At 34.3% G+C, this 23,776-nt stretch overlaps 1 protein-coding gene across 1 annotated transcript in view; it reads right to left on the bottom strand.

The window, feature by feature from the left end:
- Nucleotides 1-7,008: 7,008 nt before the first annotated feature.
- The window catches only part of LOC138707763 (translation initiation factor eIF2 assembly protein-like), a 29,732-nt gene continuing 12,964 nt past the window's right edge, over nt 7,009-23,776 (bottom strand). The window contains exons 4-8 of the mRNA XM_069837631.1: nt 22,609-22,719; nt 22,422-22,527; nt 16,618-16,740; nt 14,758-15,032; nt 7,009-7,180 (exon numbers count right to left, since the gene is read on the bottom strand). Coding sequence (XP_069693732.1) covers nt 7,133-7,180; nt 14,758-15,032; nt 16,618-16,740; nt 22,422-22,527; nt 22,609-22,719 — 663 coding nt within the window. The 3' untranslated portion in view covers nt 7,009-7,132. The remainder of the gene's footprint in view (nt 7,181-14,757; nt 15,033-16,617; nt 16,741-22,421; nt 22,528-22,608; nt 22,720-23,776) is intronic.

Consider the following 23,776-nt stretch of genomic DNA (forward strand, 5'->3'; position numbering starts at 1 on the left):
TTCTTGTTATAACTGAAGAACTGCGAACGTGTTGGCTTCCTGATGGTTAATGTTTGCTGTCAGTTGCGCATACAGTGAGGAAACTGCCACAAGTCTTGAAATACATTTGCATTTCCCACCCAGTTGCTTTTTGTAGATTATGGCAGATACATTTTTGCAAGTTTTCCTCTTAACTTTTCACAAACTTCTCTGACAAAATTTCCAATGGTGTTTCTAAAACCATATGAGAGAATTCTGTAGGGCATACCTGTTAATATATACGTGAAACAGAAAGAATATGCTGTATCAGGGATACACTACAAACACTAATATACTTCAGTTGTGTTGGTTTGCAAATGGAGAGCATGGGTCTAACATAAGACAACTAATGAAGGGCGTGCAAATGGCATCTACATTTCTAATATTAAATCCAGACAAGTATATATACTAGTACCTAGCTCGTTGGAACATACCCTCGAAATCCGCGCAGCCACCTTGGAATCCATCACAGAAACACGCACCGTATGAACCGGGCTTTACAAGTTATGCATACCAGTTTCATTGGTTCATGGCCTAATTATAGCTCGCGCAAGAAATGATTACCGACAACCAATGGTGGCGTCACTGTCTGTTTTGACGTGTGTATGTAGGAACGCCGAGGGAGGAGAGGTGCGAGCCGATGGAAGTACTGTCTCTTCCAAGAAGAAGAACAGATGAGGACATCGTTGTGGAAATAAAGAACGTAGCAAGAGAAAAATTCGAAGCTAATTAAACGCGCAACATATGTTTACGAATGTAATAATAATACCGTGCGATACAAGACATGTATTCACATGCAATGGAACAAACTAAAGTCGTAATGTAACTATCACAACGCAAGACTGATTCTATCGATGTCATTTCTCTTCCGACTGTACTCTTGAATATCATTCAAGTTATCTCGTGACCTTTCTTCTCGCCCACTCTTCCTTATCGCAGTGTTTGATTCGCATTCCTTCCGTCAGTAATCCGTACTTGCGAGACCTATACGTATAGTTATTAATGGAGAAAAATTCGCTCTAGCACCGGGGATTAAACCCGGGTCCTTGGTTGTGAGCACTGAGCGCTCTAACCATTGAGCTACACCGAGGCTCAATCCACATGATGACAGTTGACTTAATATATGTGTCAACATATATGTCGAACATGGAGTAAGGCCACAGAGGGAAAATACCAAAGGATAAAGACTCGATCTAGTGGTGCAGATAGAGCCTCAGCATAGCTCAGTGGTTAGAGCACTCTGAGGGTAGAACCGAGGACACGGATTCGATCCCTGGAGCGAAATTTTCTCCATTAATAACCAATGATAACAATAACAGCTAAATCTGGGATCAAAAAATTAATATTCACGTACTAATGTATACGTATCTCTAAAGAAATCAGCGACAGCAAATGTCACCGGATTTAAATATCCATCCATTAACTTTGTTATCATTTGAAATATATTTTTCCTCTATAAAATGGTTGTTTAAGAAAAGGCAAAGTTTGACAACAAAACATTTCAGAGAAATAGTTATGTATTTGTATTTCAAAGAAAATTATGAAGTATGTGTTAATTGTATATTCAGTTGAAATTAATAAATTTAACTGTAATATTAATGTATCAGCAGCCATAGACAAATGAGGCCAATGAATTTCATTAATAATTATCCTTAATTTAAAATATAACAAAAATAAGGTTTCTAACAACAACAATTATTCACTGTTTTTGTCATTGTATACCATAATATTCAATACTCACTAATTAATTACATGTTTATGGTTAGTGTAGTTCGAGTGAATAAAACACACATTTTAGGTGCAAAATATCTTATTTTAGCAGCCTGAAATTTTATTTTTAAGTGCCTAAAACTGTATTTTAATTCATATTTTGATAATTTTTAGAACCTAATTTAGGTGCCTCAAAGTTTATTTTTAAGAGTCTTCATATTTGAAATTCTGCTAATTTTTGCTTCACCACGGATCCTGGAAAGGGTGCAGATACTTGAAATGGAGAAAGACGTATTCTGCATCAAAAAGATCATAATAATAAGTTGCAAAACAATTCATGTTGTTTCAGATGCTAAAGAAGGTTGGAAGGAACTTAGAGATTGGCATCACGATGCTCTGAAAAGGAGGGCGGCTTGCTATAGGTAGGAGTCTCTACTATGAGAACAAAATGGAGTTTGTGTTGCTAGGCATGAAAAACAGGTCGAAAGACATTAATTTCTGAGACAATTCTCCATGTAACAGTGAACAGCTGTTAACGAAGAATACACGAGTACAGCAATTGCTTATGATTTTGTGAATTACGAAATCTTTGTCAGGGACAGCCAAAAGGGGGGGGGGAAAGCAGTTGATCCCACCCTTGAATTCCTCTAGAAATCAGCAGATGATTGATGGATGAAACATCAAGACTGGTTTCTACAACGTTGTTCTAAGGATAAAGAAGACCATCTTGACCTGCTTTTCTGATCCATGTGTCAAGCAACAAAGAAAATGTTGAAACGAAATCAAGTAAAAATAGAAAGTTCCCTTTTCAAGGCATTGCAAGAAGCAGAAAGTGAATTTATGAAAAAAGAGAAGAAGAGAACCAGACATACTAGGAACAGATGATGTGGATCAATAAAACAGAGACTGACAGAGTGCATGTGAGGCGATCCATTCCAAAACTGGCCATGTGCACTTTCACAACAAATTGTTCAAAAAAAAAAAAAGTATTACTTCAAATAATAAAAGGAGATGTCAGAGAATTTCTGTAAGAAGTAAAATGGTTGCTACCCGAATCTACACTAAACTCTCATTGGTGCAAAAAGCCAGTTTTGGTATTACAGGACTGCACACAATAGAAAGTTCTGGAATGACACTCAGTTTTTAACATTAAAGATAACAGGCAAATAGACAGTTTAGACGAATAAACATTCTGTGTTAATCCCTTAAGTGGTCTATTATTACAGAAATTCAATTTTTTTAAAAAGTGCACACAGCCAGTTTTGGAATGGATCGCCTCATGTGTTGGGTGTTGTTTAGAAATTTTTACAATGGACAATCACCTGGCATACATGGGCGAAATTATGTTGCCACTGAAATGTGATTGCTAATCTCGGAATCAATGCACACATTTATCCAGGAATGGAATTGATGAAGAGAATTTTATGAGAAGCAGACTCTTCTTTTAATTGGCCATTCAATCATGCCGAATAAATTGTGCATTTATCTAGTATCAATAAAATTAGTGAGAAGGGAGATTGTGTTTTACGGTGAGATAAGCTTAAAGATTTGCCATAGGATTACTGAGACTCACCTTACTGTTGAGAAAAACTTCGGAAAAAACCAAACAGGATTTAAATCCACAGTAAAACATAGCCTCAGAGCATGCTTCTTACACCTACACTAGTAGGTAGCAAGTTTTATCAAAACTAATGTAAGATATTACAATTATTCTTCTGAAATATTTCTATCAAAAGTTTCATTGTTCAATTTTCGTAACACTTAAGTGTGTTAATCTTTCAATGTACACAAAAGTAAATTGTAAAATCTCATAAAATTTTCTTTAAACCTAATAGCTGACAAATTTCAATAGTTATAATTTCTTTAATGAGGTGTCTGATCACTAGGATATACTGAGTTAACAGCAAGAATTGATTTCTTGGCAAAGCAATTGGAATTATTTTGTTGGAACAAAACCATTTTGTAATAACTCAGATAGCCTGGTATGCTCTAAGGTGAAGACAGGGAACATCCAATAAGGAAGTAACACACTCTCAAGCTAAATTTATCATTTTGGCACAGATCTCTATGGCCTGAAATCAGCTATCACACTATCAAAACGTCTGCGTGAACAAGTCAATTTTTTAATTTTCTAAGAACTTAAGTAAATGGAAGGTAACTGAAAAGCAGTACATGAATATTATAAGTTATTGTATCTCAGTTAATGCAAATCAATTCTTGCTGTTAACTCAGTATATCCTAGTGATCAGACACCTCATTAAAGAAATTATAACTATTGAAATTTCGTAACACTTAAGTGTGTTAATCTTTCAATGTACACAAAAGTAAATCCTCTTGTTCTTAAATACTGCAAGAAGTACAGTGTAATTTATCAAAAATTATGAAAGAGGGAAATAAAATATATTTGAATAGAAAAGTACAAAATTCAGATAATGCAATTAAACCTATTCGGAGTATTATTAAATTTAAACTTGTAGGTATCCTAAGAAAGAAAATATTTTTTCATTAAAACCAATGATTATAAAGTAGAGGATCCCAAATATATTGCAAATTCTTTTAACATAGTATAGTATATAGTACAGAAATATTATTGACAACTTAAACATTAAAGATTTTGCAAAAGATATTGCAATTGGTTACTTAACAGATGCATTTAATAATTAGTATTAATATATGTAATTAGTCAATAACTGCAACAGTGCTTTTTCATTCAATCATAACAAGAATCAAATTGAATGCACATTAAATTAAACACTATTGCAAACACGTAGATAAAATAATTAAAATTAACTGAAGGTGTGAGAATGAAATAATCCAAAGCCATACTTTTAACAAAAATTGTTTTGTGCGAGTGCATTTCTTACACATATGGAAAAGCTATTAATAAAATATTCTAATAATTACTCAACAAATGACATAGCCTAAGGACTCTAAACCTTTGTAAAAGTAGAACGATAAACTTTTGAGGGCGGTTTATCATCCACGAAGTCCCCGCGTTAAGGGAAGATGTCTGCCAGCAAATCTTGTTAAGACTACATAAGTTTGTAGATAAAGAGTGTAGAAATATAAGTCACTAGTAGAGATCTGCACAATATGAAGAACATTTTGGCAAAATATGAAATAAATATTACACTATCAATACATTTTCGATCCTAAAGCATTTCGAGCAGGTTTACACCATTATTTACAGAATAAGCCTTAATAGTTTTGTGTATATTCAATATGCTAGGTAACTCAGTTTAATTAATAGTTTTGTGTATATTCAATATGCTAGGTAACTCAGTTTTTTACACTGCAGAGAACAAATGAGGGATGACGATAATACTTTAGTGTAGACAATTTACATTTTCTTTAAACCTAATAGCTGACAAATTTCATTGAAATTTAATTTCAGAATCCGTAACAGATGTACACAAAATAGTACCAGTGTGCGAACTTCAATACTGCAGAAACTACCATCCTTCCTTACTATCGTGGTAAATGAAACAAGCGAAGTCTTTGATGAAACTAAGTACAGTAGACCCTCGATTCAACGGACTTCAAATTTAACGGACATATTTTAAAATCTCTATTTCTAGACTATTTCCTAACAAATACGCGCCAAATATGATTTAAAATCAGTCACATCTGTAATAAGAGAACATATGGATGGTGTCATCTCATACATACTGTCTTCCTCCGACGAGTTTAGCGCCGAGACCTGAGGTATTCTTGCCATCTGTGCGGGGGGGGGGGTGCAGGTAGATTCTTTTGGTGCTACACACAAGCTGAGTCGAGCGGAGTGAGAAGTATTAATCATCCAAAAATATGGTCTTCAGTTTGTAGTAGTGTGTGACTGTGCACGTGTTAGGTACTCTATATACGAGTGAAATGTTTTCAGTATGATTGCACTTCATTCCAGACTGCCGCTGTCACTGGTCCCTCCCACTCCAGTACCGCGCTAGGCTAGTCGGAACCGCATTCCTCTCAGCACTAAACTCCTCAGAGGATGACAGTAGGTGGATCCTCAAATCCAGACTTTTTGCATATTATGAACATTTTAAGCATTTGCGATCTTTAGTAATAAAGAAACAGCATGTAATTGTAAAGCAACTGAAGATCAATGCTTTCTTCATTCAGCCTACTAGTTCACAGAAACCTCCTACCAGTAAACAAGTGCTTGCATATTCTTTTGGACCATCAGTGACTAACAGAAAGTGTTTTTAATCACTAAAACAGTCCTGTAAAGGGTTTTTATTGTTAAACTGTATTTATAATCGGACTCTAATACTGTGTAGTGTTTCATATTAAAATAGTAATACTTTGTACTGTACTGTTAAAATTACAATGTTGTATTATAAAATATTACCCTTTAAAAAATATCGCGATTTAACGGGCACAATTTTAGCTCCTATTAGTCTGTTAAATCGAGGGTCTGCTGTACCTGTTTCAGCATTATGGTACGAAATTTCTAGTAAATGCCACTTGCTTCAACCTATTGCTGTATTGTAAGCGAGTTTAAATAAGGTATGCTACTCACTATCAAAGTAATGGCTGCCATCTGGGTCGACTGGACGGGTGTGTATCAGTTCTATATTTCCTGTTTCCTGATGATTATGTTCGCACCTGGATATCCTGTATGAGGTTACAATATAGTAAGGGAATGATTCAGAGACCATCTACAGACATCACTAAGCAGGGCTTGGGCTCTGAAAAGGACAAAATTGATGATTGTGGTAGGACATGTGAACAGGGCACAGTTTGTGTTTTTATTAGGTATTTCTACTTTCCAGCAGTTGTCTCTAATGCTCTTTTCTCTCAATAGAGGGGAGAACACTCAGCCAGTAGCGATACCTTCCTGACAGATGGTCAGCCTGCCTTAGAAGGTCAGAAGATGAGACATGAAAAGGCACAGGTATCTTTAAACACGTGTACAGGGTGGAACTTTATGATGGAAGTGAGCTACAAGAAGATATTATAATCTGACATGTAATCTATAAATACAATTCATTAATACTAAGAAAATAAAAAAAAAATTTAGTGTCATAAACCCAAAACAAAAAATACCATTCTAAATAAATTTTCAGGACAGTTTAAATAATGGCATCCTTCTAATCACTGAAATGTATGCAATATATAGAATTATGATGAACTGACATTGCATTTATTGAAAGAAACTGCTCCATATATAATAAAGAAATACAATAAATGAGTATACTCAGTGATAGAAAAGTTAAATGCTTTGATATACATATAATTTAAAGGTATATGGAACTAAAAATGTTATAATGGGCTTGTCCCATAATATATGTATCTACTTCCAACAAAAAAAATTCAAAAGTCTTCCTCATTTCGCTCATCAGATACTTGTGCCTCCACAATGTTATAATGAGCTTGTCTCATATATCTATTTCCAACAAAAAATTCAAAAGTCTTCCTCATTTCGCTCATCAGATGCTTGTGCCTCCACTTCCTGAAAGAGAGAAAGACAAAACATAAAAGTTAATACACAAAATAATTCCATGATTAGTGAAACTGTCGAACATTTAAAATGATTAACCCTTAGAAGCCGGAAGACTTACGCCACTATTGTATGGAAATCCGTAACTCTTAACCAGGGGTTCGTATACCTGCATAATCGGGTAAATTCGTGTTGGGTTCGTTAGCGGAACGGTTTAAGGTGCACAAGATATGTCCGGCCAGCATATCATGCCTAAGATTGCAAGTTCGCATCCCAGCCACTGCAGTCAATTTAGCCTTTGGTAAAGGATGGGGAGGGCCCATGTAAAGCAATTGGTGTAATGGTACGCATGGAAGATGACGGGGTTTCAGTTGACTGCAGTTGAAATGATTTTGCTCCTTTTAAGGGGAGGGGAAAAAAAAATCACAAAAAAATTGTTATTGTTTTAATCAAGTGCAATGTCTTTATGTCTTTAATGTTATATAAAATGAAAGAATATCAACGTATTTTATACATAACATATTACATCACATCATGACCATAATACTAGCTGGTCACTATAATGGATGCACGGCTCCTGAAGGTTAAATATTACTTCAAGAAAACATGTAAGATTCATAGAGATTGGGTTTCTTTTTTCTCATGACTGGACACTAGGGAGTTAGATGAATGAACAGTTGTTCATTAAATATTTACTTAGGGGGAATGAACCTTTCGTAAAATGTGCACAAACTTTTCACTGACATGAAACACATGTACAGTCTTAGAAAAAAGTTTTGTCGCACAGATACTTTACAAGTCCCAGAAAGGAGGCAGTGCGCATAATCAGACAACAAAACTAATTTTATTACCTCAACTAGTCGTTCTCTTGTGAACCAGGTCGCTTGTCCTCTGATCATGCGCACTGCCTCCTTTCTGGATCTTAATAATGTATCTGTGCGACAAAACGTTTTTCTAAGACTGTGCAACAAATTTCCTAGCTGGGAAGCCTTTCTTCATGCTAGTGATGGTATTACTCTCAATACTTCAGAGACTCTGCTTGGGGTCGTACTAAGGAGCTGGCAAACTGAGTGGTCACCAGTGGCCCATGGTTTTTAACATGAAAATTAATCGCAGATATCACGAAATGAAAACATATAAACTACGTATCTTACAGACATTTAAAACTTTACCAGATCAACAAGGTACCAATATGCCCTACATATTTCTCAACATAATTCCATTAAACTGAAAGATATTTCTACCAACCATGTGTCCACACCTGTGGAGTAACGGTTAGCGCGTCTGGCCGCGGAACCAGGTGGCCCGGGTTCGATTCCCGGTCAGGGCAAGTTACCTGGTTGAGATTTTTTCCGGGGTTTTCCCTCAGCCCAATATGAGCAAATGCTGGGTAACTTTCGGTGTTGAACCACGGACTCATTTCACTGGCATTATCACCTTCATCTCATTCAGACGCTAAATAACCTAAGCTGTTGATAAAGCGTCATAAAATAACCTACTAAAATAAAAAAAAAAACAACTATGTTCTAGGACTGTTACATCATTTTTTAACATTGAATCTTGGTGAACAAAGAAACTTTCCACTGTCTTCATTCTCCAAGCTTTCCTCATACTTTCTGACATGTTCTCAGAGTTTTGAAAACAAAAAGTCTCTTAGCACTGTCAGAGGAGCGGTGGATATTTGATATGTTTAAATGCAGAACTATGAATTTCATTCACAGCAATGAGCCTTTTGTGAACTGGAGCTTTATTATGATGGAAGAAAATTCCATGAGAAGTCTTCTCACCTCTTTCATCATGATGCAATTGCGAAGGTGGGTCATTAACACTTACTAATCCCCATTTCAGTTCGGTTGATAGGCCTTCCCCTCTACTCACACTCTCAATCATCAGTGAAGGGGAAGATGCTACTATCCATCTTACTAACGTTCCACTAATTGACTTTCAACACAGTGAAAAATTATATTATTGAAAATATTTACTGATAATCAATTTTCAAAAGTCTATACTAAGCATTTATATTTCATTTTATTGCTCTTTATATCAACTGTCACATTAAAAAGCTACCGAAAGCAGAAGATAAATGTTTTCTCCACTGCTAGTCGCTGCTCTACAACACACACAATGGGACAATCTGCACTGTGTCACTCCCCCCTGACTTTATAATACAAACTAACATTCCTTACTAAAATTAATAGTTGAAAGTATTGTAAGAACGACACTAAAATATACTCAACCATGTAATTGTCGAACATCTGTGTCACTGTATCTTATATTCATTTATGTACTTTATTTAATATTCTATTTTCTTGTGTGTACAACTTGGGGGGGTGAAGGTATAAGAGATGACAGCTACCAGCCTGTTACTGACGAACTCAGGGCAAGTGGAAGAGGAAAGAAATGCTTTCGCATCCTCTCAACTTGTATGAAATGTCGTTTAGTAATGCCCATTAGTCATCTGACCTCTTAATATAGACAAGCACTGAAATCCTTTCAGCATTCCAGAACACTACTGTAATAATCTTCCCTGCTGAGGTCTGTTTCTGAAACTTCTGAGTTACAGGAGAACTTGATATCGCCACTCCATGTTTCGAATTTTAGATTTCAAATCGAAGTGGTGTATCTATGTTTCATCAAATTACAAATCAACCAAGAAAACAGTTTGAATCCTGTTTGAACAAAACCGAATTGGCTTCAGGTCTAAGCACTCTTGCATGATCTTATCCCAGAGTCTACACACTTTGCACCCAGCTGGCTGACACTTGATGAAAGTAAATATAATAATTTATAATAAATTGCTCTAACTCTGTCGCTTGTTATCTCAGTAATACATCTAGTAGTAAACCGACTATCTCATGAATAAATGATTTATACAATCAATATATTCGAAGTACATATACCGTAGTCTGCAGTCCACCTTCTTTAAATATTATCTTTCACATCCAAAATCCTGGCACAAATTCCTTACTAGGTAAGTTATGTTACATTCACATGAAGAAAGAATACTTTTAACCTTAAGTTATTTTCCTTCAATGTGGAGAGTGGCTCAAAGACTGAATAAACAACATATTTTTCTCACCTTGTCTTGACTCACATCACAAAACACTATTCCATACAGTGATTACAAATCTATTATTTGTTATTGGTAACTTACGATACAATAAATGGAATTGAAGACATGCCTGGAAAAACAGGTTAACCCACACTTTCTTATAATGGAGAAAAATAGAGATTTGTGAATGAAGCTAAAAAATATTACAAGTTATCTTGATTTATTTTTGTGAACATGAGGTGCAAGCATACAGTATACATTTACATATTTTGTCAAAAACTTTACCTTTTTTGTCCAAAATAAGAATACTTTATTAATAATATAAAAATAAAATACTTTAAACCTCTTTGAACATTCACAAACAACTATCTTCTACATAAAAAAATATTTCTATTCACTACTAACCCACAAATAATAATCAAATCTTTCATTTAGTCAGTTTTCTGGTTTACACTTTCTCTCGCGATAATTTTCACTAATTTTCACATTTTTGCCACCATTCCCTTCTTCAACTGCTGCCATTGTTTCTGTTTATATCCCCAGTAGAGTATACCAATATAAACATTCAAGCACTACAATAAATGTGGTTATTGCTTATTATATTCTTAAAATTTGTATATTATAAAAGTATTATCCTGCTAAAATTTTATTCTGTAAAACTGAAATATAGTGGTATTATAAAACTTTATAAGAGATATTCATTAATCTATTTTTCTCATTTACAACATTTGAGTCTGTGATGGCCATTTTGCTTATCAACTAGTTCCGATACTCTCCACGAGAGCAGAGGTGTATTGCAGCAATTGGTTACCCCATTTTTGAGGTTACAGAAAAGGCATATCATGAAACACAAGAACTTTGGCTCACTGCATTTAACCTAATATGATGGCTGGAGGATAGCACAATGTCAAAAATAACATCTCATAATCGACAAATGTTAATTTTGAGGGTTAACTCATTTTTCCGGGCATGTCTTCAATTGTCAAGTTCACTGTAAAATGGCTTAAAAAACTCTGTTCTACTTAATATTTGCAAATGAGAACAATTTTCACTTCAGTAAAACATTGAAAGTGTATAGAAAATTTACTGACATATTTTGACGCTTTTACGTTATTAAAGTCTAATTAAGTAACAAATTTAGGTAACTTACATTACATTCAAAATGGCAAGTTATGTTACAAACTGAATAAAAAATTACTAACATAAAAAGTAAAGTTAGCAAATGTTAAACTTTTAATAACCAAGTTATTGAATAATATTCTTTAAAATTATCATGTCAGACTAACACAAAATTAATTCATGAATTATTTATTCCACATCAAATTTGCCACATATCCCGAGAAACCTTTCTTAGAGGAGGGTTTAGTTTTCATACAATTTCATTCGCTGGGCAGTAGATTTCATCATTTTTCTCTGGCTATTTCCACTGTCTTCCCATTTTCCCATATTTCTCCACAGCTCTGACTTTATATTCAGCATGTCCAACTTCTGTTACTACACGCCAAGCAAATTTTTCTCATAATTAACCTCCAGCCAATCATCGATCTTAAAATACTCCTCCACAATGTCACGTTCATACATGACATTACATCTGTTGCTTGAGAGTCATTACTGTTATGAAATTTTGTAATGTCTTCAACTTGCACAGCACTGATGATCAGATCTTCATGTTCAGTTACTGTAATCAAGTTTCTTACTTCGCTAGTCACTCTCTTCTTGTGTTAGATCAAGGGTTTATACATTTTTCAAATTACTTGCAACTTGGACGAACATACGAATTTTGGACAATAATTTTTCTGCATACTGCTGCTTCTTGGATATATCTTTTGACTGTTACTCAATGTCACCTACAGTCTTTTTGCTTGTGATATGACCATATAATTCCAAATTATATTTAACTTCTCTTTATCTTAAATACTTTGATAGCAGCTGAAGTTTACTTTTTCCTCCACTGTGATGACTGTCCATCTGACCAAAAATTCACAGTTTTTACCAGTTTTGTTGAAATTTTCTTCAAAAGAATATCAAGGTACATATTAAGAGTGTATTCTGTGTGGTCCAGATTATCAGATCAAATAGCCAAACAAGACTGTGTTCCTGAATTCCAAAGAGACTGTGGTCCCAAGGGTTGGATTGGAAATTCTGTTTGAAGAATAAATCAGTTGTTAGTATACTGAATTGAAACAAGTCTCCTCAGTATAAAGTGATTCTGTCTACTGACTTAAGCATTTACAATCTTTTCTTCAAAGAATCATTGGTTCCCCTTTCGAATCTCTTTCAACTAGAGCGTCAGCCTCACGATTGTTTCGTAAATCTCAATATCAATGGCGGCTCATGATAAAATATTACGTGTGTTCACAATTTTGTGTTCCAAAACCGAAGAGAATTTGAAATTGTACGTTTAGCCTAACATGAAATGTCATGATTCCAATGTTTCACTATCGAAAAAACCGTATATAAATTCAAAACATATAATAATAATAATAATAATAATAATAATAATAATAATGATGATACTTACTGGCTTTTAAGGAACCCGGAGGTTCATTGCCACCCTCACATAAGCCCGCCATTGGTCCCTGTCCTCAGCAAGATTAATCCAGTCTCTATCATCATATCACACCTCCCTCAAATCCATTTTAATATTATCTTCCCATCTACATCTCAGCCTCCCCAAAGGTCTTTTTCCCTCCGGCCTCCCAACTAACCCTCTATATGCATTTCTGGATTCGCCCATACGTGTTACATGCCCTGCCCATCTCAAATTTCTGGATTTAATGTTCTTAATTATGTCAGGTGAAGAATACAATGCGTGCAGTTCTGTGTTGTGTAACTTTCTCCATTCTCCTGTAACTTCATCCCTCTTGGCCCCAAATATTTTCCTAAGCACCTTATTTTCAAACACCCGTAGCTCAGTTGGTAGAGCAGCTGGCTACGGACTGGAAGGTCTGGGGTTCGATCCCAGGTGGTGACAGGATTTTTTCTCGTTGCCAAACTTTCAGAACGGCCCCGAGGTTCACTCAGCCTCCTATAAAATTGAGTCCCAGGGGTAAAAGGCGGTCAGAGCGTGGTGCCAACCACACCACCTCATTCTAGTGCCGAGGTCATGGAAAGCATGGGGCTCTACCTCCATGCCCCCCCAAGTGCCTTCATGGCATGTTACGGGGATACCTTTACCTTAACCTATGTTCCTCTCTCAAAGTGAGAGTCCAAGGTTCACAACCATAAAGAACAACCGGTAATATAACTGTTTTATAAATTCTAACTTTCAGATTTTTTGACAACAGACTAGATGATAAAAGCTTCTCAACCGAATAATAACAGGCATTTCCCATATTTATTCTGTGTTTAATTTCCTCCCGAGTATCATTTATATTTGTTACTGTTGCTCCCAGGTATTTGAATTTTTCCACCTCTTCAAAGGATAAATTTCCAATTTTTATATTAATAATAGTAGTAGTAGTAATAATAATAATAATAATAATAATAATAATAATAATAATAATAATGATACCCAGTCTTTTTATATTCAATTTTTCCTGGCAAGTCAGTTTACCCATTTCTTTAGTGTTCAAAATTGCTTGAACAGACTTCATTGTTTATGTTTGTTAAAAATTAATATATACCGTACCACAGTGCCGTTATTTACAAAAGCGTATGTTCAGTGATACAGTATATTTCGGTTCACAACACACTGATACACTATAGCCTATACCAGTACTGTAATCCCATTTGCAAAGATTACTATAAATACATGCTAGTAAATATTATTCTTAAATAATATACACCACCATACTGATATTTAAATTCATACCACTATTACATTCAGCCAGCATGTTTGAAAGCCAAACTATGCTATTATGCTAACACTAGAGAAGGCCTATAGTAATTCACTAACTACACTCTCGTAGCAACACTGTACACATCCACATAAAGTAAATGTTCCAAGAGTGAGAAATGCTGACACCTACAGGCTAAAATACAGACTATTAAATTTCCTCCTCAAGATACAGCACGGTAACTATAAGCATCGATGCACCTGACATCTGTATGCTCTTGATGAGTCATAAGCGGTCAACGAAAGACAATTTTCTCCCGCGCATGCATGTAATTCCTGTAGCCTCCTTGAAAAGAGCATGGCTTGTACGTGAAAGCATGTTGCCAAGTTTACATAAGAATTTATGCAAGATGCGGGAAATTTAAAATCCTCGATTCTGATATTATACATCCCCACTACGTCAATATGGTATTAAATAATAAAACTAGTCGTGCTTTAATGGAAACAAGGTGTTCACGTGCTTTTGTGCTCTTATTGACGCACTGCCACTGCTCAATATCATTTTAGTAAGAGTTTAACACTATGTTACTGATCTTGTCCATGTCACCACCATCATCGTCACTGCAACCACCACTGCCACCAGCAGCAGTAGCAGTAGCATAAATAACTATCAGCAGAATACGTCTACAAGCTATTTACAGTTTCACTCCACACTAAATCTTAAAATTCAGGTTCATTGGTACTAAACTAGTAACTTACTGAAATGATGTTATCCATTGCAGAATTATTTCCACTTGCAGAGAGATTAATAATGTCTTGAGGAAAGCCATAACGAGCAATTGGATTAGGAATAATACCAGGATCTTCACCAAGAATCCTAAATTCTATTGTTGGCATCTCAGCACTCAAGTTCCTTTCCATTGCACACAAGTCTCCCCAAGTGAACAAGAGTGGCAATGTCCTCAAAGGATCGAATGGACTAAAATCCACTATTTTTATTCTGTTACTCGAATATCTAACGATATCAAATACATCTGAAAAAGAAACATGGAAAATTGAAGAATAAAGATACATGAACGTGGTGCCCACAAATTATTACTGATAGATACACCTTTAGTTTATCCCTACAGAAATTGGCATTTGACATAAAACTTAAGGTCTACTCATTACTCAATATTTAGTTGTGTGTATGTATCTAATACCCTGGATTTAACAGTAAAGTTATTTTCGCCCTTGTTTCCCAATATTTAGAAGCAATGTCATGAAACAATTTCAATTGTTCACAAATTTACCAAATACTCCATGGCCACTTCCTTTTCTTTACTACATAATATGTAGTAGACAATTTGGTGAATTGAGAACGGTAATTTTATGAAAATAGTCATGACCAGTCTAAATATGGCAACAGCAGATTTTTGGGGTAGGTCCAGAATTAAGCTTTAAAAATTTGAGCAACCTAGATTTATTCCTTTTTCTATCAGTTGAAAATTAAATTTGTGGTTGATTTTCTTTCTTAATACTTGTTTGATGAATTCAAAATACATGATAATTTCTGTTCTCCTGTATGATTTTAGATCCTTTCTTAGCCAACATATCAGCTCTTCCATTTCCGTTTATTCCACAAAAAGCCGGATTCCACTGGAAAAGTATTATGTTTTTGCATTTTAATTTAATCACTCCTTGCATGAATCAATTTCGAGTTTTTAAGGTGTGTTTAGAATGTTGATATATATATATTAGAATTGATGGTTGTAATGATTATGTTGCAGTGGTTTCGACTGCACCAGTTTTAAGTGCAGAGTTTTATTATTTGTGCATTCAAGTAGCTATTTTGATTTAAATGAAGTTATTACTGCTTCACCATATTATTTTAGAACAGTCTTTACTTAGTTAATTACACCCAAATAATGGTAAAAAAATTATCGATATTTCAGGTTTGACTTGAAATTTTGGTTAGTTACCAGCGTCTCTGTTCTGAAATATGCTTGTATGACAAGTGTTGGTAGTAATATTTCATTTAACAATATATTCAACTGCAGAGATTATTCAACATTATGATATATGAATGCAGAACTCATTAGCCTAATGATAGAATGACAGGTAAGAATGAGGAAAAGCAAATTTGAATTTTGACATTTGAATAAAACAGCCACAAATATCGCCTCAAATTCTCTCATTGAAGGATAAGTTGTTGTAAATCTACAATATGAGTCATCTAGCTGTATTTTACTTGTGAAAGTTGCCACGCAAAGGACCTTTATTTCAACCTGCGAATCTATCATCACTCATTTTATTGAGAGCATGATAAATATTTGGCCATCCAGAAAGGTAATTTTACTTTTCGATGTAGAAAACAATATTTTTCCTATCTATAAGAGGAAATAAATATTAATTAGTGTGTTTAACAATTAGAGATTAGCCTATGTGAAATGACATGTTCTGTAATGTTTAGAAAGTAAAATATTTCAGTCACATAGAGAAGAAAATTATGCAACTTCATAACTTACATATCTCTCTCTCTCACTATACAGCACTACAATGTAACATAAATGTTTATGATACCATCTCAGTTCTTACTAGCACAAAACTTCAAAAGAGCAAATGTTTAACTTTACTTACAGTTGGATAATGGGAATTTTCCAGTAATGTTTTCTTTGAAGAAAGCAGATATTTCTTCCATAATTTGGTACTTCGTCTGGGCTAAGTGTCCATAATAAATTTTGTAGTCTCGTTGAGAAATAGCTGTTACAAAACAAAAGAATATAAAGTTTCCTTTAAACTTGCACAAGTCGAAAACATGACTGAAAACTCGTAACAGTCAACTCAGTACAAATTCATTGTCATGTATCTTTGAAAACGGTAAATCACAATACATTTGGTATGCAACTGAAGATGTGTGCGAAAACAAACTAACCCTCAATTTCTTAAAAGAGGAAAAAAACCTGAAATTTAAAAATGCTATAAGACAAGTGCAATAAAAATAAGATATACGATGCGATATTTAACTTCTAGGATGCTTCCTGGTGTTACACCACTCATAGTTAGTATACCTTGCAGCAAAGAGATAGCAGCACTAATCTGAAAATTTTCCATTTTGAGGGATTAGATCATTGTTACACAAGTGTTCAATTATTAAAATTTCTACTTTAGAAACTTTATTAAATACTTATTTTTTATTCCTTGGGATAACTCTGCTGGTACGGTAATGACTAAATTGCCCAGGATGGTGCAGAGCTGATTCTGAACATATGAAAGAAAAAATAAAGGAAGGAAGCAAAGGAAATATGGGAAGTGTTTATGAATAATTTTCAGAATATGCAAACAATTTCGACTGAGAAATCTTAGCTATAGAACTGCATTAGAAAATGTACTTCACAGACAAACATAAACAAACACATAGCAATTAAAATGATTTTGCAGCACTACAAAGCATGGTTACAAGAGATCAATAACCAAATTAATCATAAGAAAATTGTATCAGGCTTGTGAGGCCATAAATGTAAAAGGAATCTTGAAAAAATATATATATAAAAACCTAGCTCTGAATTATGTCTTGCCTTAAAACTTAAGTTTATAAAAATAGTATTATCTGAAGAGGAACATAAAAAATTTCAACAAATTAAAGGAAAACAATATAAATACCTAAATAGGCACAAATATGTTGCAATGAAACCAAGAAAAATAGGTGTAGCACAATTTGGATTACTGGTTGGATATGATTGCCTTATGGAAATCTATTCAGAATGAAACTAATTAAGGACAACTATTGTCCATTGTGGAGATGTCAAAATGCAACATTAAATACAGGACAGTGCAGTCAACTTGATGCTGATAAAACAGGAAGATAATTTAGTAGCCTTACATTAGGAAGCCAGGAAGGAAATAATTACTATCAATATACCTGATAGCCACTATTAACCAACCCAAACAGACTGACTGACCAACAGACCAATCAACCAACATATGCAAGAAATGATTATATTTTACATCAAAATTTCAGCATGTGGTAAAAATATGTAGTTTCATATATATTATATCATGAAAATTTACTGCAGATATGTTCCAAACAGACTTAGGCAGTCAAAAATATTAATTTAGGCCATGTTGATCACATTTTATGTCAGAAACCTCTTTTCTAAGTTTCTTTACATCTAGATGCAGTCCAGTCTTTGTACTTTATTTTTAATATATCCTGATTTCATTATTTTTAAAATCCTTGACATTACTGTCTTATGGGATATTTACACAAACGTATCCTGCATGACTACATTTCATAACATGGATTCAAATTCGGGGAAGCCAAAGTGAAATTGATGGTGGATCAAATGTTGTTGTTCTAGGTTTACTTGGATTACTTTTTTCTTTTCACTAGAAAACATGCCAAAATCAAGAGGCTGAATGAACAAGAGCATGGTGTGAAGATTAGTGAATGTTCCTATACCACCAACAATAAAAAAAAACAACGAATGAGTGCAATGCCTGATCCAACTGATGTTAATGATTTAGAATTAAATCGTTTACTTTTAACTATCCACTCTTCCACCATTTTTGTATAAACTATTATCCATAATGTTGTACAGTCACTGTGATATATACAAGGATCTGAAAATGAATGGCAAATGAAACAATTGTTCATCAGTGAGAGATATTCACTCATTTGGTACACATTATGGATAAGATACAAGTACATGCAAACACAATCGAATAAGTTAATTAAAACAAAGATGTATATTATAAGGACTGTGTTCCGATTTCTATCTCTTACAAAGATCCTTACCCTAATGTAAACTTTCGGGCACAACATTTAAATTAAAATTTTTACACACAAAGTAATAAGATAATAAAATCTGACATTTGTTATATTGCTACTGACATGTTGGGAGTCAGATATTAATTTTCTTATACATTCTATTTGATGTTTTGTGTATTTATTCAAGTGAAAATTTTTCTTATAGGCTGGGTATGAGTGGAATGCTCTGAAACAAAATTCTGTGATGGACATTGTAGGAGGGCTTTGCGTATTTTGCTATGGGATTGTGTACGTCGCTATGGCTATGTTATTGTACGAATACGGTCATTGATGTCTGCAGTTTTCTACCAATTTACACAAATTAATGCATAAATTAGAGGAAATGGGGATGTTGCTATGCAGTGCATCTTCTGTTCAGTGTTGTGACATTTTGCAATCGAAACCAGTTAGTGAAATTACATTGTTCAGAAGCTTTTCACTAGAAAACATGCTAAAATCAAGAGCCTGAATGAACAAGAGCATGGTGTGAAGATCAGTGAATGTTCCTACATCACCAACAATCAACAAACAATGAATGAGTGTAATTCCTGATTCAACTGGTGTCAGTGATTTAGAATTAAATCGTAGTTTAACTATATTAAAAGACAGTTTTTTCTTAATGCGTGACCTTGTAATAAAATCCTTTCCAAAAAGAGTAGTAGAAATATGACGATAAAGATACTCACACATTTCGGGTATTATTGATGACTATTACACTTTTACTACGTCATACTACTTTTGACCAATAAAACGGTACGAAAGGACGTCTTTCAACCAATCATGGCTGCTTATCGCACAATTTTATCACGTCCCTAGCATTTGTTTCTTTGTTTGCCAACATTTCAAACTGCGCTGGTCTGGACGTCAAAAAAAATAAAAACAGAAAATTACAAACCACTCCAGTCGATGCACTTACTTACTTACAAATGGCTTTTAAGGAACCCGAAGGTTCATTGCCGCCCTCACATAAGCCCGCCAGCGGTCCCTATCCTGTGCAAGATTAATCCAGTCTCTATCATCATACCCCACCTCCCTCAAATCCATTTTAATATTATCCTCCCATCTACGTCTCGGCCTCCCTAAAGGTCTTTTTCCCTCCGGTCTCCCAACTAACACTCTATATGCATTTCTGGATTCGCCCATACGTGCTACATGCCCTGCCCATCTCAAACGTCTGGATTTAATGTTCCTAATTATGTCAGGTGAAGAATACAATGCGTGCAGTTCTGTGTTGTGTAACTTTCTCCATTCTCCTGTAACTTCATCCCGCTTAGCCCCAAATATTTTCCTTAGCACCTTATTCTCAAACACCCTGAACCTATGTTCCTCTCTCAGAGTGAGAGTCCAAGTTTCACAACCATACAGAAGAACCGGTAATATAACTGTTTTATAAATTCTAACTTTCAGATTTTTGGACAGCAGACTGGATGATAAGAGCTTCTCAACCGAATAATAACACGCATTTCCCATATTTATTCTGCATTTAATTTCCTCCCGAGTGTCATTTATATTTGTTACTGTTCCTCCAAGATATTTGAATTTTTCCACCTCTTCGAAGGATAAGTTCCGACGAAGTTGAGAAAGAATTAGATGTTAATAGCGTGTGGGAAAATATCAGAGATAGTATCAAAATTGCAGCTGAGCAGAGCATAGGTTATTATGAAACTAAGAAAAAGAAACCGTGGTTGGATGAAGATTGTTGCATGGTAGTAGAAAGAAGGAAACAGGCAAAATTGAAATTCTTACAGGATCCAGTCGATGCACAGCAGTTTCAAATATGACTCGCATTGGCATTCAAGAACAAGAATTAATAAAGATCACTGGTCATACCTATGCATCTTCCCTGAAATCCTATTTACAAATAAATGAAGAGCACCATTCGGAAATCCTGAATAAGTTGAGGAATGAACCATGTACATCGAGTTCCACTTCTTTTAAGCACACATCCAATATAAAACACTAACACCAACCACTAAAACATTCAAATTTGAAAATTGTACTTTCAATAATTGTTTCTTTTAAAATTATTCATGTTTATTTTTTATGTCATCATCATTAATTAAAACGTTTCTTGTTTATTTCATCATCCCTAATTAAAACTTTTCCAACGCTTGTTTATATTATTTAGGTTATGTTATAGCTTCTGCTATATGATATTAAGGATAGTCACGTATCAGAGATTGTTTAATACTAAGATTTATTGAAAATCATCTGTAAAGTGACGTTGATTACTGGGATCCGGATAATTGAAGTGGAATGCAGTTGTTATAATAAAAATGAAATTGAATCAACAAAGCCTTCTTGAGTAGTTACCATCTACAGAGTACAATGAAGATTCCATAGTTGCCACACCTGATAAAATCACATTATCATAACATAAGCAACGATCATAACACACCACTGCCATCTAGCATGCATCTAGCGTAATATTTGTAATGTTGAGATGGTACAATAATACATTTGAAGACAGTTGTATTTTCGTAAGTCAATTAATATTTTATTGTATTGGAGTACTCCGTTACTTCTAATCTTTATATACTCTCTTCTAATCATGTAATAGTCAATTAAATCCAACTCGAGTTTTGATTTTCTCTAGATAAATCAAAACCTCTAGTGAGATTACTGTTGATAAAAATTCAAAGTGGAATGAACCAGTCAATATATGCATGATGCCTCTGAATTACATGTTTAAAAAAAAGAAAGAGTGAAAGAGAGAAAAGAAAAAAGGAAAAAGAGAGAGGGGGGAGAGGGAGAGGGGGAGAGAGAGAGGGGGGGGAGGAAAGAAAGAAATGATGAAAGTGTAGAAAAAATACACACACAGGAAAAACAATCAGAGTCACAATTATCTTAACCCTTAATTAGTCGCATGGAGTGTTGTGAACACCCCAGTCAGATATTACAGAGCTCGTAACTATATATTCAGTTAGCCTGTACTTCTGAAACTTTCGGTACCTTTATTGGAATTGGTAAGGCAAGAATAACCGTAAACATTTTTGAAATTGGAAATCGCATACTCAAGATAACAGTTTAAGTGGGTGGGGTGGCTAAGCATGACTGCTTAAGGTTAAGGATGATGCCATCATCTAATTCAGTATATTACTGCAAAATTTACTGCTGTTCCTAATGAAAAGTAGGAAAGGATGGTTGTATCCATGGTGAGAATTCTTCTTTACCAGTTCTGATAAGAAAAACACCAAAATTTGCAGTACTATACTGAATTAAATGATAACATCACTCTTAAGAGAATTGTGACTAATTGTTTTTCCCGTGTACCCTTCAGATGATATGGACTTCAGCTCAAGCCAGTATTTGGACGTAATGTCGTAGAAAAAGAAAATGTTGGTATTTTACAGCCATTTAATGACGTCATTATTTTTAGTATCATTCCTGCAGTGGCTAACCAGGAACTGCTTGACAAATCACCCTGCATAGTCAAAAGGCTCTTGCCCTTCACAGAATTTTGTGGCTAATTCTAATTATTTTTAGGGTATTATTTGCGAAATAAAATAATATTTTTGTAAATAATTTTACATGTATTTCATGACTTTTTAGAAATAAAGGCGAACTGCCATTAAGAAAGAATTAATACCCCTGCTAAATGAACATTCTTCAAATTTATAAACAACATACACACCTATCAGTTGCTGTTTACAAACAAAACAGCGAAATTCATTTCCTGGATCTATTTCTTGCCACCTTTTGAGCACAATGTGACAGTTGTCTTTTTTACCCAGCCGGTACTAAAATAAGAGAAAAATGTCAGTATAATTTCAGAAATTCTTCTTTTGTACAAGTTTCCTTTCTTACAGTTGAGTACTTACTATGTTGTATGTCAAATCCTCCGTAATTATGTCGGAACTTTTAAGCAAAAGATATATGTCTTCTATAGATGTACATTTCAGGGATTTGGTAGAAGTTATCCATGCTGCATCCTGTTTCAAATACAAGTAATGAATTAGACAGCAGTTGAAAACTCACTTCAATGAAGTAAGAGAGAATGGCGAAAATAATGACATAAAAAAAGGGAAGAAGAGAACAATGGAGAGATTTAACCCTCATCCAATATAACTGTTTTGAGCACTCATGGCCAAATAATGTTGGTGCTCTAAACCAGTGGTACTCTTCAATCCTTTTTGTTAGCATATCTTCAAAATACATTTTTATTTTACTTTCGTACCAAAAAACTGCATTGCAATTATATAAGAAATGGCAAAAACTATGACTGATGTGTACAAAATAAATTATTATTATTGTTATTATTATTATTATTATTATTATTATTATTATACATACATACATACGGTAGTTATGATGCAATAATAGTAATGAATGAAGGAAGGAAAAACAAGAGTTGTTATTGAAATGAAAATATGTGAACTGTAATAATTACAACAAGTATTATAATAGTACATTATGCAACGAGCCTATAATGGTAGTAATTAAGACGTGAGGATGTTTATGAAACGAGCACAAGCGAGTTTCATAATTTTCATACGAGTGTCTTAATTACCATTATAGGCAAGTTTCATACGACTTTTTATGCTCGACCATATTTCTAACTTGAAATTATTCATAATTATTCATGTTATTGTTATGTGAGTGAGTGCAATAGTCTACCTCATGAATTGTGAGATATGCGCAGATGCGAAAGTATTGATTTTTTCCGGGAAATGAATGTCGACGACCTTGATATAATCTAGAGAGTAAGATAAACATTAGTCTTGATATAACCTTGAAATTGAATTCTACATTGAAAAACGAGATGACAAATTGAATTTATTTGAATATTATTTACAATTAACGCTAATTATTATAGTAACAGAACATAACCTTCTGCGACAGTATTGGATTTCCAGCCTCCATGACCTTTCGATTGCATATCCGAGAATAATCGAAAACCTGAACTTTAATGAATAGGTGTACTTTAATGACATGCATTAAAGGACTGCTACCAGGTGTATAATTACTACATTTCGGCATGGTCGAGCA

The sequence above is a fragment of the Periplaneta americana genome, chromosome 10 (genome assembly GCF_040183065.1).
Source record: "Periplaneta americana isolate PAMFEO1 chromosome 10, P.americana_PAMFEO1_priV1, whole genome shotgun sequence".
Taxonomy (NCBI): Eukaryota; Metazoa; Arthropoda; class Insecta; order Blattodea; family Blattidae; genus Periplaneta; species Periplaneta americana.